Source organism: Bemisia tabaci, chromosome 9, assembly GCF_918797505.1.
Source record: "Bemisia tabaci chromosome 9, PGI_BMITA_v3".
NCBI lineage: Eukaryota > Metazoa > Arthropoda > Insecta > Hemiptera > Aleyrodidae > Bemisia > Bemisia tabaci.
Window position 1 is genome coordinate 13695310 of NC_092801.1, and position 20847 is coordinate 13716156.

A 20847-nucleotide genomic window follows, 5' to 3' on the forward strand; every position below is an offset into this window, starting at 1 on the left:
CTTCATCCCATCTTCATAGAATTTGCATAGAGAATAGGAGCACATTGTCGCCCTTCATGTGCAGAAATCAGGGGATACATGAAAGTATGTTGACAGGTTGGCCAAGTGTCTGAATTTATAGGTCAATAGGTCTCCAAGCGTGCAGAATATGCAGGCTCGTGGGTCTTAATAGGATGATCAGGGGTATTTAGAAAAGCCATCCCCTTAAATTTTGAGGCGGATAATTACGTAAGGAGGTACGGCAATCACGATCGTACCCTGCGATTTTGTGCGAAGAGATCTTGCGACCACGATTTTAAGCAAAAATCATGCAAATTCGCAATCCCATCCCATCCCACCTATCCCATCCCATCCCATCCCACCTATAATAGTTACCCGACCTATGTCGTCAATTCTTTCGTTCACGATAACTATCGCTAGATTTACGTTAGCCTATTCAAATTTTGTAATTTAGTCCATTTTGGTCTAATGAAGAACTATAGATTTTTGGTTAAATCGCACTTACCGTTTGCTTATAAACGGTAATAAACGTAAGTGCCCTACTTACGCTGTTTTCCACTAATCTGTTTTTATGAAAGTTCCATTCCTTGGTTTCCTTGGTAACCTTTGTTTGCTATCAGTTGATGTTTTATTCCAATTTCTTTTTTCTTTTTTTCATTTTTTTTCATTTTTTTTCATTTTTTTTTAAAAATAAATCGTTGCTAGGTTAGTTCTGATTTTTTTGCCAGCATTTATTCTACCTCCCCCCCCCCCCCCAGCTCATTTTTCTAGCTCCATCACTCTCTCCCCTCAACTCATTTTTCTATCGATTTTATCATTTTTTTATGGCATATCTTGCTCCCCTACCAGCTTTTTCTCGGGTTTATAGTTTTTTTAGCGGCCTCTAGACCCCTGACTCCAGTCACGAGCATTTCGCTAGTTTCTCTATAGCTGTTAGTGAGGATGTCCGAAATCCCCCAACGTCTGTCTTGTGAAATAGTGCTCCTCCCAACATAAAATTGATTTCAAAGACACTTCCATCACAGTAGAAAGTTTTCCGGGCCGTTAGAAAAACATTGAAACTCTCCACATCTCCTTGAACGACTTGAGGACTGCTCGAAAAAAACTTTCTGTCTTTTGCAAAGTTGAAAGCGTTTTGAAATATTTGTCAATTTTCAGTCAGCGCGTACTTTTTACTCTTTGCGAAATTCGCTGTAAATGAGGGAAATTTAGGAATGCAAATCCAAGGATCCTGGTTGAGGCGGGAGGGAAATTTTTTTTAACTCCTAATGGTTCCAAGCTCGAACTTTAGTAGCGACGAAATTTTCACCGAACTAGACCGTTTGAGTCTGCCGAAATCAAGTTAACTCCAATTGTAAAACTTTAACTTTGTCTAGCGACTCATGACTCGATGGCAACGTGAATGATCGATTATCGATCTTTCCCCGTTTGAAGCTATGGTGAAGAATTGATTATTAACGTGTTCTTTATGAACGCTCTGTTTATCGATCCTTTTCCATAGGTTTAGATGGCAGATAAATCGATACATCGCAAAGCACGCCCCGACTCTGCGGTAAGCTCACGAGAAAGGAGTTCATAATCAGTGTCAGTGTGTTAGCGGCTCAAAAGATGCTCAATATATTTGTTTATGCCTTTGCTTATTCGATTTCACAATCATTGTGTAAGATCGTCGAAAATGGGTCATTATCAAGCGCTTATCGGTTGTCACTCGCTGTATTTTGATTGCCTAAAAACTTTAAAAAGGAGCGAGATAAGAAGTGAGGTATTTTATGGTATATTTTATAGCCGGGCCGAGACCACGCCTTTGATGGACTGGACCGTGTCGTTTATCGCGTCAAGACGACGCGACATTGCACGGGCACATCTATCTAGGATCTTGTTCATTTTTGAAAAAAAGGATTTTTTGGTTGATTAGATCTCTCCAACCGCGAGGTCTCCCCCCCCCACCATAATACCCAAAAATGGAATAACGCTTTTTGACAATCAATTGTCTAAGTTTCAAAATATGTGACTGTCCACGGACAATCTGACTTTCTATGATTCACAAAAAATCTGAATTCGTGTTCCAAAAGTCCCGTACCACCGCACCGGACACCCCTATAACTTTAGAAACCATGGAAATAAAGACTTGAAATTTTTCGAGTGTTCCTAACCCCCAAAAAACAAAGATTTTTGGGACACCCTCCCCCTCAATTTAAGGGGGATCGTCCTGAAAAGGGCCAAAAACAAAAAAATATTTTTGGGACCCCCCCCCTTCCATAATATCCAAAAATTGAATAACTCTTTTTGGCAATCAGTTGTCTAAGTTTCAAAACATGTGACCATCCATGGGCAAAGAGACCTTTCACAATCCACAAACAATCTGAATTGGTAATCCAAAAGTCTCGCGCCACCGCACCGGGCACCCCTATAACCTTTGAAAGAATTGAAATAGAGACTAGATATTTTTTGAGTGAAAATAAAGATTTTTGGGACCCCTCCCCCCCAATTTAAAGGGGATCATCCTGAAAAGGGGCAAGGGCCTGCAGGGGGGGGGAGGGAAGGTGCGGGAACTTTTGAATCACCCTGTATAGCTGTCGTAACATTCGTCAAAAAACAACTATAACCAAAGATCCAAGAAGTGTACAATATTCGTGAAATTGAAAATCGTAAAACCGTGACGTTGCTCAAAGCGGTGGCTTTAGATGACCGACATGCATAATTTGGGCTCACGAATTGAGCGTGGACAAAATCAGCCACGGGACTTACGCAGAATAGGACAGTAAACTTGCAATTGGTGCGGCGAGGCGTGAGGGATCGATCGTCGATATTTCCCCATTTGAGGCTGTGGTACAGAATCGATTATTAAGGTGTTCGTCACGAACACCCTATTTATCGATCCTTTTCCATAGGTTTATATGGCAGATAAATCGATTTATCGCGAAGCACGCTGCGCCGCGCCACCGCTTGCAATAATATGTGGATCACCGACAAAGCGCCTTGAATTTTTATCAAGCGTGCATTGTCCCATTTCCCCCTCATTTTCAGCATGCAAATGTTGTGCATTTTCCCTCGTTCAAGCACGCTTGCTCCGGAGAATAGACCATTAGACAGGGTGAGAAATTACAAGCACCATAATTCGAGTATTTTTCTTTCGAATTTTACTTGGACCATGATCCGACTCATTTCCGGATCCAGTTCATTAGTGAGGAATCAGCGTTTTCTTTGCTCGAAAATTTGAGCTTTCCGCTTGTTAAGGACAGAAGTTTACTCAAGTCAAACTTATGCTGTTTAGACTGGGAAAACCCGTGAAAATCTGGGATTCATCAGGGAGTGAAATATTTCAGGGAAGATGAGGAAATCTGTCCCAGAAATCGAGAATTGTCTGCTATTTTAACTATTATGCTAATTTTCTATGTTATTACAAAACCGTCGCGTTTTCGCCGCTATCTTATGAGGAAAGCGCGTATAATACTTTATTTTATTACTAAACCACTGGAAAAATCGCGTATTTGCTGCGATATTGAGGTTTAATACGCGTAGTATAGGTAATTGTTTAATTCTTCACACAACCACCGGAGGAGAACCAATTTTCTCGCGATATTGAGATGCATATCGCTTTACATCTGACATTTTCACAAAATCGCTGGAATTATCTCGTATTTGTCGCGATACTGAGATGAAAATCGGGCATGATTTCTCATTTCTTCACGATACTACTGGATCAATCACGTATAAGTATTTTTTAAATGTTCACGGAAGTTTGCATAAAAATGTTTTACGAATCAGCATAGGTCAAATCGGACTCCGAGCGCGCAACTATTCAAACTCCGATGTTGTCATGTGGTATCACGCGAAATGAAGGAAAATCTTAGCTTTCCGCCTATCTCATACTGACGCTAAAGAAACGCTCGATATAACTTTTTCGACTACGGAGTTAACACGTTCCAGTTAGGACTGTTGTTCTAATCATCAAGGGGGAGAACCTGGGGGGAGGGGGGGGGGGTTAAGACTCGATTAGTTATTATTCGATAGTTTATTTCCAGTCCCGGTTAGAGTTTTAAATTGGAATAGGAAGGAGGAAGAGAATTCTCTCTGTCCTCACCAATACCTAGGATCAATATGAAACGGAAAAAAAGAAGAAGAAAATATGGGGCAAGAGCGGCCCAAGGGACAGATGTAATTTGTTTTGTTTTTACATTCTGTGATGACACACTAGTCAGAATATATAGGCGGAGATAAGGCTGAAATAGTAATAGTTACCTCAAACCTATCTTTTGGAATTTAAAGGAATTTCCTAACATACACACCTCCAATCATGCGAGGGGAAAAATTCTTTTTCTTCCAAAAAAGGCGGCAAAATCCCTTGACTCCTCTTTTCCATAACGATTTAATGCACGGGAGGAATTATTTTCCTTCCAGAAGGGGCGGCTAAATCCCTCAATTTCTCTTTTCTATTGCGATTTAAAAAAGAGGGTATACAAACTTTTCAGTTTATTCTTCTCGTCAAGTTTTTCGCCCAATCCATCCCCCCCACCCCCCCCACCCCGAATCGTTCAGAGGAGGGGATAGATCCCTCAGCCCCTCACTCCACGTCCAATTCTTGACGGGTCTGCTTAAATGTGTTGCAAGATAAAAATCCTTTGAGCGACGTGAAAGTATATTAGTATATACAGTATTCCCTGCCAAATCAGGCCAAAATAGAGAATTCATTTTTTGACCTGTTCTTCTCAGAATTAGTTGAGACTTAATTCCCTAATTCTCTTCATCAAACCAACAGAAAGTCACCAATTTTTAAATTTTTTGACCGCCCATTCAAAAGTTTGCCCTTAAAAGGATGCCCTCCTCAAGGTTTTGGAAAGTAAACAAAAATTCTTTCAGGTATGCCTACCCTGTATAACCGAAAATATTTCTACAACAGTAGAAACCTATTTGTATTATTCGACCTATTATTAAACCTATTATGCTAAATTCGACCAATTTTTAACTATTACGTTTTTATAATTTATTTGGACAGGAGTGGAACTCTTCTTTGGTTTGCGGGTATTTTGCTTAAGTTTTCACCTAAAACGAGTTTTTCAAATACTGTCGAAAACATTTTAGAAATATTTCTGTGGGTACCTAAGAATTTCGTCCTGAAAATGTTGGAAAATAATTTTGGAAACATGGGCGCAACAGTATGTTCAAGCCTGACAATCAAGCTATTTCAAAAATATTGCTGAAGCTCCGCTGATTCACTGGGAAGCCTCTGAGAACCATAAAAGTTCTTACAAAGGGCTCGGTATACCCCTATCTTTCCCACCCCCACCCTTTTCGCGCCTACCCTTGACACGCTCCCTGGGCGTGCCCACTTGCTCACCCAAGCTCTCTCCAACCCCCTATCGTGATAATGAAGTGCCTAGTCAAGGGATGTGCCGTCCTCTCGCAGTTTCTCATCTCATAGCAGCAACTACCTCGAAAACGGTGAAAAGCACCGCGTCTGGCTATTGCAGAAAATTCATACGCCTAAAATTGCTGGAAATATAATTTATCACTAGAAATATTCACAATAATTACCGGGCACGACGGCACCACAACCCCTCGGCTAATTTTCGCCTGGACCTAGTGATGTCAGAAGGTACGATTAACTCTCGATCAACCTCTCTTTATTTTCTATGGTTTTTCATGAGAATTTGCCGACCAGGGCCGCGGATTTACCTTCTTGCCGCCTATGGGCCGCCTATATTTTGCCGCCCCCTTCTCATTCGTTTTGAAACATCCATAGAAACCATCAGGTGAACGTGCCGGAGGAGGAGGGGCACATAAGATGCGTTTACTCGCATTTGGCACATTCTTTGTGAAAGCCATGTCAACACTAGCAAAAATTCACGGAACTTTGCTCGAAAATTAAGTTCCGTAGACCTATCTCTGTGTGGACTATGCCTTTCATTTATAAGAAAAGAAAGAAAAAATTATAATTAAGAATAAACATGAATGTGGTCTAATGATCTTAATTTCCGCCACCGCGCCAACCGCACTGTGTTTGGCGTAATGCGTGAAGTATCCCTACAGTCTTGTAGGCGCTATGCGTTTCACGCTGACCGCTGCTGATCAAGTGACCGCACTGTTTCTGACGCAATGCGTGAAGTATTCATGCAGTCTTGTAGGCACTATGAGTTTTACGCCAACCGCTGCTGACCGCACTACGTTTGACGCAATGCGTGAAGTATTCATGGAGTCTTGTAGGCGCTATTATGTGTTTCGTGCTGACCGGTGCGCCACCAAGGCTTCCTCCTTTCCATCTCAAGTTCTCGCCATCATTGCTCTCTGCACCGTGCCGCTCCGGGCCAAATTACGTGTTTGCTTTCTCTCTCAACTAGACTAATGAAAGGCGCTGTCTCTTGTATCACCGAAAGACGAACACTAACCTAACCTAACTCTCAGGATATGAGAGATTTTTCACCTTTCCTCATTTGTGATTTTTTTTCTGAAAATGATTTTTTTCTTGATACCTACATTTGAAAAAATTACAACATTTGCCGCCATGGGCCGCGGCCCATGTGGCCGCCCCCTTAATCCGACCCTGTTGCCAACTTTGCATTGTCATGTGTCTCTCATGAAAAAATCCGGAAATTTCTTACCTGATCGGCAACAGAGTACGCGCCACTTTCATCCCAAGTGAAGTATTTTTAATTAGACTCACTATCTTAACTCGAGTCTAATTTTTTTCGTCTTCTTCTCTTCGATTTCTTTTTGTGGCTAAATACTATCAACACCCAGCTAATTTCTGACGTCCTCGTAGGCCCCTCGCCCCACCCCTCCCAAAGGGAAAGTTTATTAATTTTGATTCTCACAAAACAATCACAAGTTTTCTCCGAGTTATTATCATTGCAACAGTTTCAGTGGCGAGGCGTGAATTGCGATGTATCGATTGTTGTGTCATTTAAACCTATGGTAAAGAATCGATTATTAAGGTGTTCGCTGCGAACACCCTGTTTATCAATCCTTTTCCATTGGTTTAAGTGGCATAACAATCGATATATCGCAATTCACGCCACGCCACTGAACAGTTTCATTTATTTATTTTTACCGCTCAAATAAGTTAAGAGGGAGAGGGTCAGAAGGACTTTCAGTGCACCCTTTACAACTCAAGTTCCCTTTACGAAGTACCGACAGACGATGCTTAACATCCCCCCTCCCCCATTTATCTTAAAACATGTTCGCAAGTGGTCAGCCCGTAAATAACGTCAAATTCCAAGGAAATCGAGGGATTCTGATTTTTTCCAACTCGTTGGGGACGTCACGCATAAATTAACGTAAAGCTCCGATTTTCTAGGGGGAAAATCATGATTATTGTGAAAATATTGTTAAAAAAAGCCGATTTTCCCGGCCAAAGGGGGCCTTTATCCAAGCGGAACGTAACTTTCAAGGAAGGCGAAGAACTACATGACGAACTTCTGACGATAAAACATTACTTTTGAGGATGGTTAGAAATATATTTCTCGGAAATGTTCAGAAACACTTGATAAAATTGCGCTGAAAATTCTTTAAAAATCCATAGATAAGAGCTTACAAGTTTTCCAGGAAATGTGTATTTAATCGGAGGAAATTTGACAACGTTTGAGTGTTCATACGGAGTTTTTTCTCAACGCTTCAGCATTATTTTGACGTGTCTATGCTAAAAGGAACTATGTTACATGCAAACCTTATGCATATAGTTCCTTTTAGCATAAATACGTCCATTTTCCGAGGATAATACGGTGATATTGGTGATAACGCCTTGATGCAACTATTCGTGCTTTATGGACATACGTGTTGCGTCCAAATAATTGAAGGCGTTTTAGTGATTCTAATCCACAAAGCATGGCTCGCAGCGGCATGCTGTCACACCTCGCGGTGTGGCGGTGGGATATAATATTCTCTTCGGTGAAAACTGTGCGAAAGTGTCCTTTCTCGTCCTCTCCCCCAAGCTTTTATCAGAGAGTTTCATTTTGCCTAACTTTCGTACCTAACGGCGCGCGGCGCGCCATACGCTGTTGCTGGTTGCTGGCACTGCTTCATAAACTAGAGTAATCGGAGCGCCTTCAATTTTTAGCATGCAGCACGGATATCCACGGAGCGCGAATAGTTGCATCAAGGCGTTATCACCGATATCATTGTTCCAGGTCTGGATAATCATGCTGTAGCGTTAAAAAAAAGAACGCCGTATGAACATTCGATCGTTGCCAAATTTCCTTCTATTAAGTATGAATTTCTCGGCAAACTTTCTGGCGTATCGCTAATGTTCTCGATCACGCGATCTTGATCGCGTGGCCGCTCGCGTGATTATTTAAAAATCGGGCTGGGCCGGGCTGTAAAAATGTGTAAAAATTAGGGAAGACCCTCCTGCCCCTTGTTTTTTGGGGGAAAAACAGGGAAGCGCATTGTTACTTGTGCTAGATGCGTTTCAAGCGTGCTGCTTTTCAGGAAGGAAACTATCAAGCAAATTGTTTTATTTGCTGGAAGTCTCTCAAGCGCTCTGCTTGTGGGGAAAGATAATTTTAAGCGCGCTGCTTTTAGGGTGGGAAACTTTTAAGCGCGTTGCTTTTGGGGAATGAAACTTCTAAGCGCGTTGCTTTTGGGGAAGGAAACCTTTAAGCGCGCTATTTTATATGCTGGAAGTCTTTCAAGCGCGCTACTTCTGGGGAAGGAAGCTGTTAAGCGCGTTGTTTTATGTAGAGGTGCAACTGTAGCAAAACAGCAAATTTTGGGGAAGGCAAATTATAAATTGGGGAAGGCTATAAGAACTTTATGCACCCCTGGAAGTACGTGGTTTCGCACTTTGGCCATCGAAATGCGTCCATAGGATACGTTTTCGGTTGTGAAGCATGAAGAATGGCCTCACAACCGTAAAGAAGCCCCAAACCATAAGGAGGCCCCACAACCTAGGGCAGAACGGGTTCTGTGGCCTCGCAAGTAGCACTGTCACATGGACGTATTTCTACCAAAGGGAACTATGTGCATTCAGACATGAGCCCTGAGACCCATAAGATTACGTGCAGAACAGGGCTCACGTCATAATGCACATAGTTCCGTTTGATAGGAATACGTCCGCATAACAGCGTATGAGATCTCGATTGTGCATTCACTTCCCTCGCTCATTTCATTTTATGTGGATGCCAACATTATGAGACCCCACATATCTAGGTCTCGCCAGGTTTGAGGACCCAGTTTGACCTTCACGAACTCCGCGTCGGCCGTCAGTTAGACGCGAAGAAGTTTTTCGCAATCGAAACCGTTCAATCGCCGCCGAAACTCAAAATTAATCGGACTAGTTTAAATGCCGAAGACCTATCCTCATTGTGACATGGGCCCTGCCATGCATGATTCCGTATGGGTCTTAAGGCTCAAGGGACAATGGAGATAGGACTTTTTGATTCAAATACTTATGTGCAATTAATCAACGTGGATCCCTCGCTCCCATCGCTGCGGGTCGATTATTATTGAAACTATGTCAGTCCGACAAGACAAGACATAGCCCTTTCTTAACCATGCAATACATCACATTTCGATATCTTATAGGGCTGCTTTAAACTTTCAATATACGGCCCGCAGGACCAAATTCGGCAATCGGGTATTTTGGCGGGAGAAGGTGCCCGCTTCGCTTGTCTATCACTCTGCGAAATTCAATGAAGATCTATGGAGATGTTGCATCTGTGAGAAATTTGCGATTTGACTGTTGATTCTTGTGTAAAAGTTTGCGAGAAAGACGATGGTGCCGCTTGTTTTCTCTGAAATCAACTCCCAAGCTCAAAAAAAGCTCTCAAGTTGAGGCCAAAATGGAGAGGACATCCCACCCTACCCTGAGAGTCCATCTCTACATCAAGACAAACTCTCCATGCGAAGATAGAGAGCAAATACATTAGCAGAGATGCCGTGTTTTCAGTCTTAGTGTCCCCAAAGAAAGTGGCAGCCCTGTCATTTTATTTGCTCCCTATCTTTGCATGGAGAGTTTGTCTTGATGTAGAGGTGGACTCTCAGGATAGCGTGGGATATCCCCTCTATTTTGCCCTCAACTTGAGAGCTTTTTATGAGCTTGGAAGTTGATTTCAGAGAAAACTAGTGGCACCATCGTGTTTCTCGCGAACTTTTACATGAGAATCATCAGTCAAATCGCAAATTCCTCACACATGCAACATCTCCATTCGACCCGACTCTCAGTGTCATGTTAAGGAAAAACGCCGTATGAACCCTCGGAGGTTGCCGCTTTTTTTCTCTTCGATAAATTGTGAATTTTTTGGAATATTCGTTAAATCTTCTCTTCAAAATTTAAGCCGATTTTATTCGAACCTTTTTCCGGTGTTTATAAAAATTTCAAGAAAAAAATCCTCATAACTCTCTCAAGGCAAAACTTCAAAATTCATAAACTCAACCATGTATTTTTCTTTTTTTTCTTCCACTATTCTAATCTAGTTTTAATGTGTGTCTGTTTCAGAGGTGGCACTGTTTCAACGATATCACTCTTCAATGGCAAAGGTGAAAGACTGTCGGAGCTAACTGGAGTTGGTACAAATTACCTGGTGAGGCTAATTACTTCAGAAATATTTGTATTTGCAGAAACTTAGTGTTTTTACTGCCTTTTTTTAAAAATCAGATTATAAAACCAGAGTCATTGCTTTGCATGCAAGAATACTGTGTTTTCAAAATCCCGAGTTGAGATAAAATGGCAAACGTATTGAGAAAATTTGCTATCAAAATGAAATTTTAAGTTGATGAGTGACTAATCCATCTCGCTTTTATAGCGCTTTAATCGTACTGTTTGGGATTGGTTGGGATTTAAAACTCCTCTAAAATTCAAGCACTACTCTTGAGATTAGCTCCAACTTATTGTGATTATTTTTGTGCCTACCATTTATAGAATAGGCAATTTACAACGCACGTTCCGTGTTACTTGTGAGAAGAGCACTTTATCGGTCGTAGTGTTTCAGAATCCCTACCAACGTTTCATTCATCGCGAGTATGATTGGGAATAACCGGAGAAAAGCAAGAATCATCTGGGAACGAAAAACTTTTGGGAAACCCTAGGAAATCTATTCTAGGAACCGGTAATGTCTTCTACCGGTTTGAGACCATTTCGTTTTCAAATTTTGCAGAAATTTTAAGGACCTATTGTTAATGAGGTTTATATTATTGCTCCTGAGACGTCATTATTGACCTCTTGAATGACATTTTTGAATCTTCAAACCATCATAATAGTAGAGGAGCTTTCATTGACCAGGGTATGTGGACATCAGGAAAGTTTTTGAAATTAAAATTTGATTGTGCACTAAAGGATTGTCTGGAAGATGGAAAAAAAATCTATATTCATATCTGAAACTTCGAAGAGTTGTGCAGTTTTCCCACAGCAAAAACCTTGGTATCTCATCAGGGAATCAGCTCCTGAAAATCAGGCCAAATCAGGGGAAAATCTGGGAATGTGCCCAGTCGTAAATTCTGGATACTATGATTGTAAGGAAAATGATGCATGCATTTCATCGAATTTTTTTTTCCGAATACTTTTTATGATTCTGCAATGTTTTATCGAAACAATTCTGGGAAAATCGCCAATTAGAGCCCTCTCTAAAACACGAATCAGCGACAGAGGTTCTGATTAACCTCATTGGAGAAGCGCCCTCTATGCTCCTCAACAAAGATAGTGGTAATTATATCAGTGTGCTGCTCGTTTATTGTAAAAAAGAAACAATGTTCTATTTTGTCCATGTTTCTTTTTTCAGACCCTAGGAATGGATGTTGTACACGATAGGATAAATGCTTTAGTTCAAGAAGCCAAAAAACTTGCCAATTTACCGGAAGATCTAACTTTAACAGCTTTAGTAAGTTTTATTGTATATTATTTTTAGATGAGATAATCATGTACCCAAAAATACAAAATTCTGTGTATGGATACGTGAATTTTTCCTGATTTTCTCCAGTTTTAATACTGGCTTTTTACTTAGTTTTTTGCTTTTACTTTCTAATCTTTGAATATACTCAATTCCCTTTTTCCTGCTAACGTCTCCTACAATTTTGAAGTTTTTGTCCTACTGCGTAAACCTGATTTTATCGTTTCCTCTAGGGGTAGGCAAAGTATTGTTGTTTTTTTCTTATTGAATGAGGCCAAACGATGCATTTACCATCTTTTTTCTATGAACTAATCTACAGAGCTGTTCATTGAATGCCTACCGCCCAAGGAGGATGAGGAGGGGGAAGGCTTGGTTGAATTATCAGGCTACCTATGTACTATCGACGAATTTAGTTTTGCGCATAGGCCGCTCCAAATCAATGTAAACTGTGCGACGAGGCGCAGCGCGGCGTGGCGCGTTTCAAAGATATCGGGTGCTGATTGGACCTATCTCATCTCATGCCAACGAGGAAAACGGAGGCACATGAACAATTGACAAATCTGCTACTTTTTCAAGAAAATATCTCTCAGACAAGCATCTATAGATGCAAACTATGATAGACAGCGCAACACCGCGGTCACTCGAAAATAGAGCTAAAATTTCATGAGGTGCAACTGATTTTCTCTCCTAGACGCCGCGCCGGAAGGTTACATGGAGTTCTTTGGGACAAAGGCGTATGCGGGTATCCGCCCTTTTTCGGGAGAACGCGTTTTCTGAAATTGGATTCTTCCTAGTTTCAGGAAATATACATAGTGTACTAAAAAGCCCTACCCCCCCCTTTTTTTTTTACACAACGATCCACGTTATCTTGTAGGGATCATAGAGAAATGTAGTCACAATGTTCCATTTTTGCAAGTACACTCTCGAAGACTTGTTCTTTCAAACTAATTAAATTTCGTGCGAAGATATGGGCTAGAATTAGCGCTATACACTTCTGAACTTTCAAATGCGACTTCCGCGGAACTACTTTTTTGAACACACGCCCTTGTTCCAAAGAACTCCTTAATTCAGGATATACTTTCTCGCGCAGGAAGTTTGAAAATGACGCAAAACTGGTCCGCTGCTGAATATGAAAGATTACACAAGTATGCACCGAAAAAAAAGTTAATGCTTTAATATAGCGAATTCTCATGTAATATTTAGCCCTGGGTCCAAGTATGACTTCCGTTTGTCCCTGTCTCTGCCATTTTCCAGGCGAATTGGGATTATTTAAAAATGAATTTTCCTAGGAAAAGATTTTCTGGAAATTAATGCATGATTGAGATAAACCGAAGTTATTCTTGAATTTTGGAGCCAAAGTTACATGGACACTTGCCAGACAAGTATCGCATATCGCATGTCCAAAAAATATGCCTCCCTTTTTCTGATAACGAGGTTTTCCGGTCAAAATGGCATTATCCACCCACGAATCCTATATAAAACTGATCCGTTGTTTTGAGTCCTGAAGGACAAAAAATCATTTTATTCAGATAGCTAATTTTGCTACTATATCTTTTTTTGTTTCTGACCCCGAATCGACTATTGTTTTTTCCACAACCCACTAATTTTCCGAAAGATCGAGTTTGGAACACACAAAAAAAAAAAAAAAAAAACCACCTTATTCAGATGCCAAAATACGCATGTGTATAAAAATTCGGATTTCGAAAATATTGGTCAATGGTATAAAAAAAAATACGGCCATTCTCTGATTTAGCAGCAAACATAGTTAAAGGAAGTTCCTCCATGAAGAACCTAGATCAAATAATTTTCATGAAATACATGTATCCTTTTGTATTTTTAGTTACTAGATCCAAAAATGACCTTATTCATCTCTATCAAACACCAGTTTCCTATTAAAATTAAACGTTCTTCGCATGTACGGACTGGCTCACATCTAAGAGCGTAGACCCTTGGCCGGTTAAGGGAGATGTAGTATGATATTTCCCGAGGGGATGCACCCCCCTTACGCGGTGGGGGATCCAGAAAAGTTTGGCAAATCATCACAATTTCACGCTATTTTCAGGATCAAAGGTGATTGATAGCACAGAGAACATTTTTAAAATTGAACGTGTTAAAGTAACTAACAGACTTGTGTATAACGAAAAAAAAAGAGAACAAATCACATGCTACTAGACGCACCGAAGCTCCGTTATTTCTAGACGCATCCAACCTCCCTTATTTCTAGAGAAACTGAGGCAGAGCTGATGACCTAAAATACTGATTTTAAACACTAAAAGTCTGAAAATGATGAACCCAAGAAACATGTCAGCTGGAAAGATCTTATTAGCCTCCTCGATCGGAAAATGAAACATGCAATCTAGTGAGTGCAAAGTGAAATTTTGAAGGAGAGAGAGAGGGAAAAAAGAGTGCTGAAACTAGCAAAGGTTAAGGTGTCCAGTAAGGCAAGTAAAAAAAGAGAGATAGGAACAAATCAATTAAATGCATCAGATATCTATAGCAGGAAGTCCCATTCAGCAATCATTTTGTTGGAAATAAGAATGTTTTCAGACGTGACGGAACAATTGGAGCCTAATTTTCTGCGACTGCATAACCAAATTTTATTGAAATTCACAGACTGAATGGCCTCGTTTGGATCCAATGTTGAATCCTGACTATTTGCGAGGGAGGTGCAGTCATTTTAATGATATTTTCATCAACCCTTAAATGCTGAAGCCGGGTCAAATTGACTCGAGCCTTACTAACAAAACCTGCCCTGCAGATTGGACGGGGCCGGTTCACGCGAGCTTTAGATGTTGGTCTGCAAATCATTCCAAAAAAGAATCGGACATGGACCTGAAAAAAAAATCGAGTATCAACACAGCCGAAGACATAGAGAGACCTATTTGGGCCTCTGTTTTAACTTTTCTCCCGAATCTCAGCGACACCGATTTGGCAGCATATAGCGGAGTGTTGCGAGTTCACGCCCCGGGTCATTGCGCCTTCAATTTTGCAGATGCAACACGGACATTCATCAAGCATGAATAGTCGTATCTCTGCGCCGTCGTCAACGCCCATCCTCTCCCTTGCTCCATTTCCATATTGTGTTGATTTCGTTTGTCTCATTTGTCGTGGTGCTTCAAAGGCTACGTGAGCAACACAGCCGAAGGTAGGAAAAACGTAATTCGGTCTCGCTATTTAACTTTTCTCTTGGATATGACTAACAGCATAGAGCAGAGCATTGCGAATTCACGCCTCACGACTCACGCCATCGCGCTTTTAATTTTTCATGTGCAATAAGGACAATGGACATCCATCTAGCACAAATAGTTGTATCGCATTTAGATACCTCATATTTTTTTAAATTTGATTTGAGTTAAATTTAAGGTTTCATCATAATTTTTGTTCTCCTCTTATTTTGCTATGCGTCACAGGGGCGCATACTCGGCGCGCCGTGGGAGCGTATTTGACAGTAGTGGCAGGTCGGCCTTAGGGTCTGTCCGGGCCTGGTTCTTCGAAACAGCCCTTGTTTAAGGAAAACTTTGGTTTTCCTAAAAGTGTTGGAGAGAAACTACCTGTAGTCCTAATTGAACTCAGCGCTTAATTGCATTGGGATTACCCATAAACTTCCTGACGTTTGGTCAGAGGATGAAAAAGGAGAAATCTCATTTGCACTCCTAAGTTATGCAAGACAGACAGCTTTGAGTCCATCTGCGTTTCATTTTTTACGATTCGGAAACGGTCTACTTATTCTAGCAATAGCTACAAAATATTTGGGAAAATTTATTTTCAACGCCTAATTTTGAATGTATTGTAATCATTGAATTTTTGTCTCATTTCCGATCTGCGAGGAGTAAAAACTTCGTCATGGCATCGCAAAGGTGTAAACTATTTGAACGGGGGACCTACATGTCATTTTGTAATACTATTTTATGAATCAAGAGTATTTTTCTTGTCCAATCTATAAGAGTCTGGACTTTGGATCCAACATACTTTTTTTCCACCCGAGGGAAAAAATTAAATAAGACTGAACATTTTGAAACCTTGCAACTGAGAGACATCGATTCCAAGTTTGCTACTCCGCTTTGCTGACAAGTGGGAAAAACAATGAATTAAATGGAAACATTCACCCATCAGCCATTTTGGGAGGAGAGATGGGTGAAAAGTTGATCTACTGGACTGAATGACACTATATTTCTACTCCAATTTGCTAACTATTATACTCCCTCTACTGGCAATTACTAGCTGTTTCTGAGTATCATCAATTTTGCTGGATATTTTTTTTTAATGCGGGGCAAAGGTAAAATTAATAATCTGTCAATGATATTACGATATTAACTTCCCGCAGAATTGCAGGAACATTTCATTCGGGATTCTTTCATTAAAATGGAGGAGAATGGGTGATAAAACGGTCATCAAAAAGCCTTATTTAAAAGCGGTCATTTCCAATCTCGCTCTGATCTTCGAAATACTTTCAGGGTCGATAGAGAATCACTTTCCAAGTTCAAAATACTGACGATTTTTGAAATCAAGCAATTACGGATAGCGGGGAAGGGGGGGGGGGCAAAGATAAATGTTCAAAGTCGCATATCTCGTGAACGGTTTGTCGTAAAGAGATGATCTTAGTCTCAAAATTTAGAGAAAACCACAAGCTTTCAGACAATGGTGACAAAATTGGGTCATTTTGAAAATGTCATCCATTCCTGTCACGTTGCCGTAGTTCAAATTTTCAATTTTTAGCTGGGGCGGTACCTTTATATGTCACACCTAGACAAAATCATTCGTCAAAAATGACAATATCAGGATAAATGATTAATATGCAATGGATACAGGATAATCAAAGTTTTCGATCATAAAAAAATCTATGTTTATCTTCAACGCTTCTCTGGGTAGAAATAAGAGAAAAAAAGAGTAATTGCTAATAAAAGCCTACTATTTGAGCTTTTTAAATTTAAGTCCATCCTAGAGAAATGATTTGAAAAAGAGTCACGATTTTTTAAGGTTGATGCAGCGAGCGTCAGCTGAGGCTAGTCCTGTAACATTCATGTGTCTCGATATTGTTCTTTTTTAATAATTTTCTTCGGAAATGAGCTAATGGGGTGTAAAAATGCATAACCTTGCAATTCGTAATCGCAATTTGGGGGCATTGGTGATCTTGGGACTCGGAACAAATTAGGTCCAAGTGTACCGCATCCACTTTGAAAAATCATATCTCTCCTCCAACTTGTTTCCCGAGGATGAACTTGTGCTTGTTTTAAAGCTTAAAAGGTCTACTTTCATCAGAAAATATTTTGATTACTTATTGTGCGATTCCTTCAATGTCTCAGCTGAAAATAAGAAAATTTGAGATACGGCAAGGCGGCAGCAATGGATGAAATTTTCAAAATTGACCAATTTTTTAAACATTGCCTGAAAGCTGGTGGTTTTCTCTACATTTTGAGACCAAGCTCATCTCTTTACAACAAACCATTAGCGAGATATGCGAGTTTACATTTTTTACTTTGACTCCCCCCCCCCTCCACCTCCCCCTTGATTGCCCGATTTAAAAAATCGTCATTGTTTTAGACTCGGGAGGTAATCCTCTATCAACTTTGAAAATATTTCGAAGATCAGGCTTGAAAGGTTGAAAATGACCGATTTGGAATAAGGTCCTTTTTTCCTTGCTCTAGTCACAAGAACAAGTAGAGGCAAGTGAGAATTGGATTCGATGCGCGATACGTCATTACGAATCTTTGTTTACATTCCAAAGAGCCAAAAACGTAAATTCTCACGGTGAATGAGTGAAAATGTCTGTGTGTGTTTCATGTGCGTCTGTGTTAGTGACTACGCACTCACAGAGGAACGCGTGCGTCTTCATGAGAGCGTTATCAGGCAACGCGCCGCGCCGCGCCGCGCCGTCGCTAAATAGTCACCAGAGACTCTGCGCAAAACTAAATTCGTCGATAGTATGTACTATCTTGAGTAATGCAACCAAACTACTATCAAAAGGTAGAAGTAACTAACCATTCAAAGTCATTAAAACATAATAGAAAAATCAAGTAAGAGCCGTTAAAATTTTAACAGCTTGCAAAAAAACAAAAGGGAGGCAACTTGCTTGTGCCAAAAGATTATGAAAAAATCTCAATAAATTTTGCAGGGATCCAGCCATGGCTCTATAAAATTAGACGTATGAAAAGTTTTTCAACTTCAGTTTAAATACCCTTTTATCATATTCTTATGTTTTTCAAAAATGTAATAATGGTTTTTTTAATTTTTGTAGGGTTTAAGTTTAAGTGGTTGTGAACACGATGAAGCTAACAAAAAGTTTGCAGTGAAACTGCGGGAGAAATATCCTGACTTATCTGAAGAATACTACGTTTGTAGTGATACTGTTGGGCCAATCGCTGTTGCTCATAAAAATGGTAACGTAATTATTTTCGTCTTCCACATTACTTTCAGACAGAAATTGAGGGAGAGGATTCATAAGCAATTTAAGTTGGAATTGTTAAATTTAAAATTTCCTTGTAGAAAGATGATTAACTATTTTTTTTTATTTCTCAACAAATGGTACAGATATTTTACCTGACGCTTATTTTAACAAATTCTCTATTTTCCTCTTTACTTAACTTTCAGGAAAATTCTAAAATGAATCTAGTAATCAAGTCCAGAATATTTTGGTTATATATCTTGCAATGAAAGTGATGATTTAGGAAGTAGCCTAATTTTACAAATACCTTAATTACCAACTTGGTACTTAATGGTACGTAATGCTACTTAAAGCACCCTTTTTTGGCTCCGCTGTTACAAATATCTCAGAAAATTAATTTAGCGAAACTTTAAGTTTTAGTAGGAAATGGAGTATTAAGAGGAAATTAATGATTGAATGGCAGAAGCAGTTAGGTGTAAAATTTAGAAGTGCATGGATTTTTACCATCTTAGATTTTCATTTTGAAAATTTGAAGTATCTGTAAGACTGGATTTTTAAGAGGTACCTACCTTTAAACCTTCGTGAGTGTTCTTTATGTGCATTGAAATCCCTTTATTTAAGGCATTGTCTTGATTACTTCTCAAAGAATTACTTGGCATTATGACCTAAGCTCTTTAATGTTTTCACTTTTTTTAAATTTATTTTTAAGTTATTCTTTAGGATGGAACGGATTGCATTTAGTATAAGGGAACCAATGCAATTAATGTATTTTCAAAATTGTGGAGCTTCCTCTTTGCACTAAAAAAACTAAACATATCAATGATGAAACTCACAAACCACATATCTCGGTCTGCAACGTTGCAGATTTCCTAACATACATAAAAAACATGTGGTGTTTATTCATGTTAACACAACATGTTTAACAAGGTGTTTATTCATTAAATGGAAAACTACTCAGCGTCAACTCCCGAAACTTGCCGTGATTTTTCTTCTCTGTCTGAAGAACATTCTGTATAAATTTCAAGTAATCATTTCAAGTTGTTCCCCTCGAAAAAAACAAAATAGGAGTGCAAATTTTAATTAAAAAATATGAACTGTTTGCTATTCTAGGTATTTTCTGTGGTTAAGATGAAGTTGCCCGATTCTTACAACACTAAATCACATAGGTTCCCCTCTGCTATATGCTATCCAAATGATTATACAAAGAAATGTGTCTACCAGTGAAAATTGTGAAGTAATTATCATTTCGATTTTGTGTTTTGATTTTCACAGGAGGAGGTGTGATAATCTCTGGCACCGGTTCAAACACATTACTTGTAAACCCTGATGGCTCTGAAGTCCGATGTGGAGGCTGGGGTAGTCTACTTGGAGATGAAGGCAGTGGTGAGTGGATTGAACTATTTGATAAAGTTCCTTCTTTGGTTTTGATAATACTCAGGAACTTCTTCGTAGTATCTCCGGTTATGTACGTCCAGTCTCAATGTCTATAGGGTTCTAAGAAGAATAATTGGACTACATTTTGCAATGAGGAACTACAACTTCTGGTTCAATTTAGAAACAATGGATGTACCATCAGTACTTTTATGCACATAAGTGTTTTTATGGATGAGCCAGAAATTGTAGTTCCTAATTTCGGAGTGCTTCACCAAAAGCATACCACTGATTGTTAGAGTTAACCAAAACAGTCTCATCTACAATTCAGTGTTTCAAAATTTCATCTCCTATTTCAATTTTTGAGAAGGAAATTAACCAACATTTTTGCCTAAAATTTTGTGGAAATAGCTTTCCTATGAGCAAGAAAAATCACAACAATTTTCAAATGGGGATGGTGGTGATTTCTCTTCAAATATCAAATAGCAGATGAGATTTTGGAACATTGCAATGTACCTGGGAATGTTTACCTTAAATCTATCCAAATCATAGGTTTTTTTTTTTTTTTAAAGAGTGAATAATGGTTTCACTGTCTCTACCTCCCCCCCTTTTTTTTTGGTGCTGCAGTTATTCATGGTATAATTCATCAATGGATGAAATTTAAATGAATAATTTCTGTGCACAGTTTTGTGAGTCCAGCATATTTGTGGTACAGAAGCTTATCAAATTGAAACAAGTCATCTATAGATTTGGTTTTTTAAACATGCAAATATCTAGTCAAAGCGTAAATCTCTGGCTCAAAAACTTAAATAGAATTGATTGAGCTATGGGAAGCGGTGGTTCAGGTTCTTTTGTTACTGATCAGGCGTTTTGTATCAATTTATTTTTATGAAGCCCTTCAGTATCAGAGGATCATTGTGTCAAGTAAAAACAATGCAATGGCAGTGTTGCTTTTCGTCTTATCCGTATCTTTCTTCAAAAAAAACTTTAGGAAGCCGACCTCAGTTCTGTTTTGGATCAGAGCCGAGCACTTAATGAGCTTTATTTGTCCTCAACAATTATGTTCATAATTAGGAGAGGTTTCTCCCTCTCTTCCTCTTTTCTCATGCTTATTTTTTTTTCATCTGATTTCTCTCTTTCTTTTATTTCAAGGTCGTATTTGTTGTGATCTTGTTGTAAACTCTCAAAAGGAGATCTCTAGTGGCATTGACTGTCAAATTTTGACTTTAAAAAAATTGTAAAAAAAATTGTCAAATTATACAAGTTGGAAAACCC

At 39.4% G+C, this 20847-nt stretch overlaps 1 protein-coding gene across 1 annotated transcript in view; it reads left to right on the forward strand.

The window, feature by feature from the left end:
* The window catches only part of Nagk (N-acetylglucosamine kinase), a 43826-nt gene that overhangs the window by 14042 nt on the left and 8937 nt on the right, over positions 1-20847 (forward strand). The window contains exons 2-5 of the mRNA XM_019053168.2: positions 10433-10517; positions 11712-11810; positions 18055-18196; positions 19474-19584. Coding sequence (XP_018908713.1) covers positions 10433-10517; positions 11712-11810; positions 18055-18196; positions 19474-19584 — 437 coding nt within the window. The remainder of the gene's footprint in view (positions 1-10432; positions 10518-11711; positions 11811-18054; positions 18197-19473; positions 19585-20847) is intronic.